An 11,501-nucleotide genomic window follows, 5' to 3' on the forward strand; every position below is an offset into this window, starting at 1 on the left:
AGCATATGCCAGTGTTTTAGAAGACTGGCTAAAGCGTCAAAGTGTGACGGGGGCTTTAGTTGCTGTAAAAGGAACTCTAATTTCTGTAGCATAAATTTATATTCAAAATTACAGTCTGATTGAAGCCCACTGGTTTGAAAGTAAACTGAATATTACACAAATGAAAATTTTTATTGAACAAGTAGCTTTAAAAGGGCTCTTCGGTCAAAGAGGCTCTTAGGTTGCTCTGCCTAGAGTCTTGTTTTCCCTTAGAGGTGGGCGGATCGATCCTAGGATTGATAGTAACGATTCCAAGGCTGGTATTGATATTGAACAATATTTTTTTTAACATAATATATACTTTTTTATACTTCTCCCGCACGCACTAACTGCAGCAGATTCACCAGTCACCCTGTCTGTGTCACAGCACTTTGCTGCTCCCCCCTCTCCTCTCACCAGCCTGGCCCGCCCACTCAGTTCTCTCTCCACTTGCTGCTCCTCAGACACCAGAGCTGAAAAAGATTATATGTTAATGCTGTAAATGAAACAATGGCAAGCTATAAGGCTTGTAAAAAGCTGGTTAAATGCAGTGGAAACACAAAAAGTTTATATAAGCACATGAAAAACATGAGCAAGAAAACGTAGATCTACAGAAACAGAGTACCGTAGTCGAAACTTCACTTATTGCCCCGACAGACCCTCGACCTGACAGAGGCGTTTCAGACCAAAGAGAATATCTAGGTAGATAAGAGTCATATTAACTTTCAAAGTAGATATTATATGTCATATGTTACTGGAATCCACTCAGAAACATGAGTTATCCTTTATTTATCCCACAAACAGACAAGAGCACACAATACAAACAAAATGACATAAGGATTGAAAGATAGATTAAAAGAACAGCACTAGACTGGTTTAAATCTTATCTATCTGATTGATTTTAGTTTCTTCACGTTAATGACAAATCTTCCTCATGCTCAAGGGTTACCTGTGGAGTACCACAGGGATCAGTGCTAGGACCAATTCTGTTTACTATATATATGCTCCCAATCAGTAGAATTATTAGACAGCTATGAGATTAATTTCTACTGTTATGCTGATGATACTTAGCTATATCTGTCTATAATCCAGATGACCCTAACCCATTACATAGACTACAGGCATGTCTTGAACACAAAACCTGGAGGACTCTTAACTTTCTGCTCCTGAATGCAGATAAAATAGAAGTTATATTTCACTATCACAATGAGGGCCAGTTTTTGTAAAGTGAGGACATATTTCTGGTCTTCATAAGGTATTTTGCTAATGGTTAGGTTAAGGGCTAAGGTGTCAATTGGGTTAATGTGAGGTATGGATTAGTAATGGTTAGGTTTAGGGTTAGTTTTAGGGTTAGGCAGTGTCGAAAATGACTGAAAATCAATGAGTGTCAACAGATATATATATATATATATATATATATATATATATATATATATATCCACATGCCTAGGTTTAATCTCTCTTTTTTGTAAACATCAGGCAACTCTACCTATAAATCTTAGGTTTCTGCTATGTCTTTGATAAATAATAATATAGCAATAACTCAAATGAGTGTATTTAAGCTTTAAAAACTGTAAGGTGAGTCCCTAAATGACTTTGGCAGTATATAAATATACGTGGGTCTGCGTACGTGCTTGTGTAATTATATGAATGAGTTGGCACATTCATCACAAACAAAACAGGTTTCGTTTCGTTTGCACGAAACAGTTATGATACATTTGTCACGTACGCGACAGTCGGTTGTGTCTACGTCACTTGTGAGCGCGCCTGGGAAGCGGTTGCGCGCGACAGCTGACAGATTTGGCCCAGTTTCAGAACATCACACCGGTTGAAAGGAAGTATCTGGATCTAAGCGGAAAATCCCGGATTTTGTTGTTTAAAGATCTAAATTCTGTGTATAGTAGAGATCAGAGCAGACAGGAAAGGACCGGATGAGACCTGTGTGAGCAGAAACTCTTTAGGAAGCTCAAGGTTTTTAGGTTCCACTTCCAATCCGGTCGAACATCGCTGTTAGTTCGGACCTAAAATGTGCTCTGTATTAACAAGGGTAAGACCCATTCACCGGGCTGTAGCCTTGACTCTTCGACTCGGAGCCAACACCGAGGGCTCGAGTTATGTGGCGACCCAGAGGAAGCGTTTCTCCCCCGGCGTGAGCTCTGCCGCGGCTAACGGCAGGTTTTACTGCTCCAGGGCGGCGAAGACCGAAGGACTGCTGTTCAGACAAGTAGGTCCAAATTATGTTAGCTTCTGTCATTCTATCAAAGGGGGAGAGTTCTGAAAATGTTTAACCTTCATGGTTGTAAGATAAAAGCTGCAGTAAATAGAGGCATTACTGCTAGCATTTGTGTTTATATTGTTAGCCTAATGTTCAAACAGAGCTAAGCTAGGCTGTAGATCTATATGTTTAGAACCATCATATGCCCTCATCATCATGAGGTTGCAGTTTATTTTATGGGTTTAAAAAAAATTCAATATATTAATACATTTTCCTGCTTACTGTAATTGACAGAATATCTTAGTTTTAACTTTTCTTTTGTTGTCAGTTATGTTTGGGCACAGATTGCTTTTGCATCTCCACTTACTTTCTCTTATGAACACGAGCAGAACGTGAAGAACTTGACCTATATTTACTGTCATAGCAAAGCAACGCCTCTTCTCACGTGTTTTCCCTCTTTAGCTATTTGAGGTGGAGAGCTGCACCTACACCTACCTGCTGGCAGACACCAACACCAAAGAGGCCATTATTATTGATCCTGTGCTGGAGACAATGGACAGGGATCTAATCCTGGTGAAGGAGCTGGGGCTCAATCTGATTTTTGCAGGTATCTTTGAGTGACTTTTTTCAGCTAAGCTGAAAAAAATTAATGCTCATTCCCACTATTTTTTTTCTGGATTTGCAATCTGAATCACTCTTCATGATTGTGCTGTCACTTTGGTTATCTCCACAATCCACACAGAAGATGACACAATACATCAGGTTCACTACTTTGACAGTTAATGCCAATTTTCCTACCTCTAAACAAACAACTTTTGTACCAGCAAACTAAAAATGTTTTCTTTCATTTTGAGTCAAGTATTTTCAAGAATTAGATGGATATCTAATCATAAACATGCTCCAGTGCCATGTATTTATTTAACATACCTAGGGCTGCAGCTCAAGATCATTTTTCTAATCAATTAGTTTGTTGATCATTCTTAGAAAAAGACTTAAAGAAGAGTTTTTACAGATTTAAACATAAACTGAAACCTTTCCAGTGGGGGAGTTCTGGATAGAGTATATTGACAAATGAATAAATATTCTAATATTCTATCTTAAATGCAAAATATGTATTTTTTTTTTACAATTTTGATATGATGACTGCTCTAAGTGGGTTGCTCTTTCAGCTAAAGGCATATTTTAGAGTCTCTACTCCAGTTACAGATTAATCGATTACTAAATTAGTTGTAGCTTTTTTCCATAATTGATTAATCACAATTAATCCGATTAATTGTTTCAGCCCTAGACATACCTTAAAGATACATTATTTACTCAAAACTGAAACCGTTTTTCCATTAATTTTGTTTTAGGCAGATGGATTACTTTTACAGCGATTAAGAACGTTTTCCGGAATCATGATTCCCATTCCCAGCCTGCAAACTCTTATTAAATATGAAGGATTCTGCCTCATGATCAAATCAAATAACTCCCTGAAGATATTATGTATTGCAGTCACATGGCTATGTTTCAGTCAGAGATTATGATAGTATGATAACCTTGCAGAAAACTAGCAAGTGGTCCCTTGCAAGTAAACCTTGATAACATAATGAAAAATATTTATTGAAAACCCTTAACAAAAAACCTATGAATTGCTCTGTCAAACTTATTTGTATTATTACTACCTGTAATTTTTAGGCCATTATTATTATTATTATTATTAATATAGACTTAATAGGAGTACTAATTTTGCATTAAATGATATGCTACCAAAGAGAAACACTACTGTAGCAGCTAAAATCTTATATTTTAGGCCACTGGTTGCTTTCCTTCCTGGTATGCTTTGGCCTTACATTAGCTCAATCAAGAATATGTCAGCCTTCTTTGGAGTTATTCTTAAAGCCATTTTATTTTTGTATGTCCATTGTCTTTCCATTTCCATTTTGAACAAAATAAACCCACATAACTTCTAAGCACAGTAGAAAACTGTTTGCCTCTTCTCATTTACACCTGAATAGAATGACACTTCCTCCTTCCAACATAATCAAAACACAAAAGGAGATGCACCCCTAGGTGTAGATAAATACAGAAAAAATAAGGTAAATGGGTCCTACATTTACCATGTAATTAAAATATTTAACATTGAAACCTATTTTTAGATGAGAGGACGGTAGAAACGGAAGCAGCTTGACATGAAATTAAGATCAGGACTGGAAACACAAACTGATAAAGGTAATGTTTGCACATCTTAGTGTCAATAAAGCAGAGTTTTATAGATGGTTTAAACGTGTTTTATCAGGCTGGTTCTCAACTGGTTGGTCTCTGACCAACGTTCTGAGCAGTAGTTATGTGACATTTCCACAGCATCCAGTAAACTTGCCTATGTGGATAAGTTCAACATCATTAAACAGAAATTTGAAATGTTAAATAGACTCCATTAATGCCCTTTATAATATGTGATATGAAAGTTATGTAGAATCTATTAAGATCTCACAGGGTTTAGCAACAGGAGTATAACAAGCTGACACAAGCTGGATAATCAGTTGTGCTATCTTTTTAGGGAATTATCCTGTAGTCAGCAGCCTAATAGACACGCCACCCATGATTTTACAACAGCCTTATCTTAATGATAAAGAGGGATGGGGTTCTCTTTGCTTCCACATCAGGACTGTCCATTTTGTTGGTGGCATGAATAGTATATTTAAAAGAGAACTTTGTATTTCTTGCAAGTGAAGCAGACTTCTTTCAGCCAGCTGACAGGCAGTGTACAGGAACGAGTCATGTAGAGGCAACTTTTGTTCTATTTACCTGGTACTTTCTCTTTTGTCTTAATAAAGGAACTTTGAACTATAGGCCTGCCACGATAACCAGTATTGCTGGATAATAAATTGTCCTAAAACCTATTGAGATAAACGATAATATCGTTGTTTGGAGACCATTTTAAACTAATTATAATGTCATTATCAAGCAAGTATTAACTCTTAAAATACCAGAAACTGTTGAAGAAATGGACTCTGAGCCTGTGTAACAAAACAAGCCCTTGAATAAAAATCAGACAAATTCGAAAACAATTTCTTGGAAATGACAAAAAATAAATAAAATACGTTGGGTATTTTCTGTAGACTATATTGACCCTTAAAATATGAATCATTAGGCTCAGACATTGAAAACAGAAAAGGGGTGGTTTTATAGCCAAAAAAAAACTGAAAGTTACCAACAAATGCGCTTTGTTTAAATAAGAGCAGGTGCCTCAATTGGCCACATATACCTGGGAAGGTAATTTTTTCCAGGCAATTTTTTTGGGTGGGTATTTGATCTTTGCAACAGTTTTCAAAATATCTGCAATATTCAATGGTGTTAGAGGTCAGCATCTATGTAGAGGGTAAGTGAAATGCACAGTCTGTGAGTATGCACCATTTTGGATCCCCTTTTTGTATTTTTTTGTTGATTCAGCATCTTATAAGCATGAATTAATGGGACGATAGAGATGTTCCCATCTGTCGTATTTTAAAAAAATATTTCTCAGCTTGGAAATCGGTATTTGATAATTAGGGTTTAGTTGTTCCATAACAAATTCTACATACTGGCTTGCCCTGAAACCATTTCAATTTCTGCGTTTTTTCAGTGACTGCTACTAAGGACTAGCAACCTGGTCACGGGTCTCTCGGCCAATCCTTGGTGATGGTTCTCTCGATATGTTCCGCAGAGCGAGGACACTGCAGCTGCCCTCATTCTGAGGAACATACAGAGACATTTGTTTAGTTCGAATTCAGCAGCTGCGTCCTCCGAAGGCAAGATTCGTCTGCCGATTACGACTTAGCACGGCACCAAGGCCTGTTCGGATGGGAAGACTCCTTGTTATGCAGCTGACAAATGCAGCCTTCTTTTTGCCGGTTTTGAAGAGCAGGTCCGGTGTATCCCACGTAGCCTTGGTTATTCCATGATTCATTACTAGTCAAAGCAGACCAGCTGCTCCATGCTCAGAGGAATAAGGGAAATGGCACCGAGCCATGGTGAATATTGTAAGTGTAGTTTAATATGATAGAAGTATGTGAATAGTTCCAATATCTCTGCAGTGTGGGGACTACAAGACAGTTATTCACAACAATGGTACTGCTGCTGAAGCTCCTTGAAAGTTAAATTAGCACACAGAACAATGGGAGAATTTTGGCATCCAGTTTGCCTGCTTTGTGTGTCAACTGTCACAGTTGCTGGTGACAAAGCATACGGGCCTAGGAAGCCACAGAAGGGTGGATATGTTTAAATCCATAGCCAAAACTCTTCCAGCCTTCTTATTTTTATGGACCTTGAAGGACCCGTCTAGATAGACCGGGTCCTTAGAGGCCGCAGCCGTTGAAATCAAACACACCCCCTGGAAGACCACACCCTCCCCTGGAATTTTTGTTCATTCCTCCAAACAATAATACCCCATATCACACTGGCCGAAAAAACAGAAAATCTGGGAGCAATCGGCTTTTAATGGCAGTGGGAACAGCTCACTGACGTGTGTCTACCCAGGTCAAGCGGCCTGTGTTAAAGTCGCCTCGGCTCTGATCGGAATGCAGTGGGAACACCAGACCTAAGCTGACCTGCTAACTTATGTGACTCAGTTGAACGCAACGTATAACTACTTTAACACACCGCGCCAGTTATTACTGATCTAACAAGCCGAAACAGCTCTGTTTACATTCGATAAATATGGTGCAGCACTGGTAAGAGGGATTCGGTAGGATAAAAGACTGAAACAAAGAATACTAACTATGCTCTGGCTCCCATCCACTGTCGACATCATCAACGCTCACCCAACGCAGTGCAATGGGAGAAGGGTGTCAGACTCAACTTTTCAGTCAAATCGGAAAAAGGCCAAAAGCCGGTTGATAGTGGGTCAACCCGGTTCGGGAAAAACTCAGGTTTTCTTAGTGAAAGTGGCTTAAGAAATTGGGAGAAAGGGGAGGGGTTAGTTGAGACAGAGTAAAACATTTTGTCATCCAGTCTTTATAGTAAAAGAAGAGGTAGACGCAAGGAAACAAACAAGCAACAAGTATTGAGCTTGTGCACATTTATCATGCAATTGACTGATTTATTGTGGCAGGCTGTAGGAATGCTGAATGAAAGATTTAGTATACCTGTAACTTTTTAAAACCTCAATAAAACTACAAGTGATAACATGCCAGTGCTGTGAGTCATGATCATATTCTTATAGTGTAGACTAAGAATATTCCATCAATCTTCTACCACTAACTCTACCGTAACACTTAAGGGTAATTAACATGCCAATCAAGGTGGATTCAACTTCACAGTCACAATTCTAGACTATTAATGAGCGAGAACAACAGAATTCATGCATTCATGCATGGCTAGAACATGCAAACTCCATGCAGGAAATAACTAGATGGCATTCAATCACAGGGCCTTCTTGCTTCAAGGTAACAGTGCTACAAACCTAGACACCTTGCCACCCCGGTGAGATTTTTATTGCAAGTTATTTACAATTCTACATTGTCAAAGGGGCTGGGAAATGTCCCCCAGGTGGGTATAGGTTTGTAGCTTAATCTGGATTAATCATACTGTGGGAGACATAATTTCTTATCAAAAGAATTCTAGTGAAATACAAAAGATGGAATAACCGAAACCTACCTAATGCTATATGTTAACCTGTATTTCATTTCATTTTTCTTTTCTTTTTTTCGTGGTAGTAAACACCCACTGCCATGCAGACCACATAACGAGCTCTGGGTTGATGAAGAAAAAAATTGCAGGATTGAAGAGTGCCATCTCTAAACACAGCGGCGCCTCTGCAGATATCCTGCTGTCGGAAGGCGACCGGATCCCCTTTGGAAAACATGTAATAAGGCTCTAAAACTTTTTACAACCATTTTATCTCCCTGTCCCACTGATTCTAGATTTTAGCTTGTCATTATTAAATTTTGTTGTTCGACCTTTTTATTGTGCCTGTTGCCATAAAATTTGAAATATTTCATTTTAACATGCTTGGTGTTGAATGGTTTCTCTTCTTTCTAGTACCTTATTGTGAAAGAAACACCAGGACACACAGATGGGTGCACAACTCTTGTATCAGGAGATGAGAGCATGGCTTTCACTGGAGACGCTCTGCTCATCCGAGGCTGCGGCAGAACAGACTTCCAGCAGGGTAGGTTCATGTCATGACACTTCCTTGTTCTTAATGGAACTATCACTGCATACACTGAGTTTCCCAATCTTAGTCCTCGGGCATAACGTCCTGTGTTACTAAACCACCTGAATCAAGTTATTTCATCTTCTTTGGAAGTTTTGAAGCAGCCTTTTAATGAACCATGAGTATTTATTAGGACATTTTGCTGGGAAAAGAGACTAAAATCTTTTCTTCATATAATGTATTTGAATAAAAACGGTTCAGTGCTGAGCTTTTATTTTTGTAATCTTTGTAAATATTATTATTGTGTGTTATTTGTGAAAACTTGAACATAAAATATTGGAAAATATTTGTTTATATTTCTGATATATTATAAATATTTTTGCCATTTTTTAATTCTATATTGCAGGTTGTGCAAAATGCCTTTATGATTCAGTTCACGACAAGATCTTCACACTGCCTGATGACTGCCTCGTATACCCAGCACACGACTATATAGGTTAGTTAGTTTTAAAACACATGTGCGGTGTTTATTATTATGTTAAATGAAAAATTAATTAGGATATATTTAGATACATATATAATCTTGGAATGTTTTTCATTTCCAATACCTTTTTTTTTCTAGAATTGTTTTATGATGGCATTGAAAGGGATGATACATTTGGTTAAAATCCCCAAATTGCTAAGTGCTGTGTTCAAGCATGTAAATGGAAGTTGAGTAAAAGGAAAAATTGTTGGAGAAGTAAGTTCCCCAACAGTCTGCTCTGAGAAACTGAAATCATTTTTTTTTTCTTTTTATCTTTAAGTTGTTTTTTGACAAAATCAACAGAAAAAAGACTTATAATAAAAATGTGTTTAACTGATCAATAAAATGTAGGTCAAGTTTTCAAATCTAATATTTTAACATTTTTAAATGTTTTTTTTTTTATATATTTTAAACCCTAGTATTTGTAATGCTTGATCTGTGCAGTTCTAATTTGAGCCTGTTCCACTAAGATCACACCGAACTGTATGTTTTTTTATGATCCAGGTCAGACCGTTTCCACAGTTGGTGAAGAACGCAAGTTTAACCCTCGCCTGACAAAGTCCAAGGATGAATTTGTGGATATTATGAACAGCTTGAATCTCCCAAAACCAGACAAAATAGGTACCTGAATCATCTTATTTAACAGTTAGACTATCACCTGTGTGTTAATAACAGGGTCTTGTACAAATAAAAAGTGCAACTCTTCACCTCACATCTTTACCTGGTCCTCTTCTGCTTTCTTTGCAGATATTTCGGTGCCTGCTAATCTAGTATGTGGACTACATGGACTCTGAATGCCTTAGAGAGAAGAACGCGTTTATAAAATCAGCGACTTAACCACAGAATGGTTCAGATTTAAATGTTTGTTTTAGCAAACTTGGCTGCAACAGCTTACCATAAGGTGCATGTTATGTTTTTTGCAGCCACTTATGTAACTCTAAGTGTGCTTAAAATGCTTAAAAATGTGGTTAGATTTAATTATTGATTTGGTCTATACAGACATAACAGTTTTTGTGTGTGTCTTGAGTTAAAAGTGTGTTTTATTTACTCTGTGCAGCTGTAGGGTAATAAAAGTAATAAACAATTTACATTTTCAGTTAAGTGTTCTTATCGCCTTCCTGCATCTGGAACTTCTGTTTTGCCTATTAAATGATGCTTGACTCTTTCTTTAATAATATGTGTTATATGATCAGCCAAACTGCTACCCGTCCCATCCAAAACTTTTAAGGATTGTGTTTATTACAAACGGATGTACGAAACCCTCTAATGGCCTTGGCTTTTCTATAGAAATTTATCTAGTTACATTTCTGTCATATAGCTGGATTTAGAAAAGAAGGCCAATGACATTTACGGTAACTGTGGGGATGCTGGATTCTTTTTCACATTTTAACTGTTCTGCTTTCATTTCCTTTAATTGTAAACTGTTTGATAGTTTCAGAGGCCAGTATCAAAATAAAACATGTTCAAATGAAACCAAAATCTCAGTTGTTGTAATTGCAATAAACAAACGTGGTACTGACAATAGGAAAACTTAATTGATAATGGTAGAAATTAAGAATACCCTTTTACAGTGATATACTGATATCATAAATATTCCAGTATTTGAATCACTCAAGGTTCAAAAGGCATATATGCTAATTAAACAACCTTCAGTCAGAATCACTTGCAGTATTTGAAATAAAACGATAGAAGGCATTTCTACCATTATTTTTACTAAAAATAAGATTTACATGTTATTTTTGCAGCTTTAAATATCTTCTAAAATATTTTTATTTGATAGTTAAACACTTCGATCAGCAAATAAGGTTGAAGTCATTTAAATTTAGATTCCAGGCATCACAAACTTTAAACATGCTGTATCACAGTCATGTTTGAAAGAGTTGGGCTCTGAGCTCTTCCAGAGGCATACTGTTACTCTGCCTTAGAAGTTTCTAACACAGTTTTGATTTTTGTTCGAGATCAGTATCTTGCTGAAGCAGCCTAGATGGTCAAAACATTTTACAATCTTGCCTTTCAGTAGCAGCCAAGTTGAATCTAAGTTTACACTCTTATTCATTAGTCTAGCCACTTTGGTCAGCCTTCCAGTACAACTGGAACCTTGAAGCATGATTCTACTACCACCATGTTTTTCAACCGTTACAACATTCTCAGATTTGATTAAACTACTTTAAATTTTCTCTGTTTTAACTACATTAGGTAGGTAAATATAATAGAATAGAATTCCATTTAATCGTCATGACACTGTCTCAAATACAAAGCAACAAAAACCCTTTACCTTGAGCTACTGGGTATCAATTCATCATCCTTTTATCAACATAGATGTTTGTTTTATCTATTTTCTTGTTTTAATTAAAGTGAAAGTCTATAGAGGTTCAGTGTTTGTCATTTTGCTTTATCTCTCTAAAGCACATTATGCAACAGCTGACTGAAAATCTTCCTCCAAATAAAGAATGATGTATTTTGCATAATTCTCTTTCTTTCTTGCCAAATTCCATAATTTTTTCCCCTACTTGCTTTGATTCTGTTTTATTTTCCTATATTTTAATCATGTAAAACACTTTGCATTGTTTTTGTACTGAATTATGCTATACAAATAAATTTGCCTTGCCTTGCCATAATGAAAGGCAATT

The 11,501-nt window shown here is 36.9% G+C and overlaps 1 protein-coding gene across 1 annotated transcript; it reads left to right on the forward strand.

Annotated features, from left to right (window-relative positions):
* Positions 1-1,777: 1,777 nt before the first annotated feature.
* On the forward strand, positions 1,778-9,949 carry LOC119797897 (persulfide dioxygenase ETHE1, mitochondrial-like). Its single transcript, XM_038307156.1, has 7 exons — positions 1,778-2,242; positions 2,696-2,840; positions 7,909-8,057; positions 8,234-8,363; positions 8,755-8,844; positions 9,376-9,492; positions 9,619-9,949. The coding sequence occupies exons 1-7, from the start codon at positions 2,045-2,047 to the stop codon at positions 9,663-9,665; spliced, it is 876 nt and encodes a 291-aa protein (XP_038163084.1). The 5' UTR covers positions 1,778-2,044; the 3' UTR covers positions 9,666-9,949.
* The last annotated feature ends 1,552 nt before the right edge of the window (positions 9,950-11,501 follow it).

Source organism: Cyprinodon tularosa, unplaced genomic scaffold, assembly GCF_016077235.1.
Source record: "Cyprinodon tularosa strain WSP-4 unplaced genomic scaffold, ASM1607723v1 ctg60, whole genome shotgun sequence".
NCBI classification, from domain to species: Eukaryota; Metazoa; Chordata; class Actinopteri; order Cyprinodontiformes; family Cyprinodontidae; genus Cyprinodon; species Cyprinodon tularosa.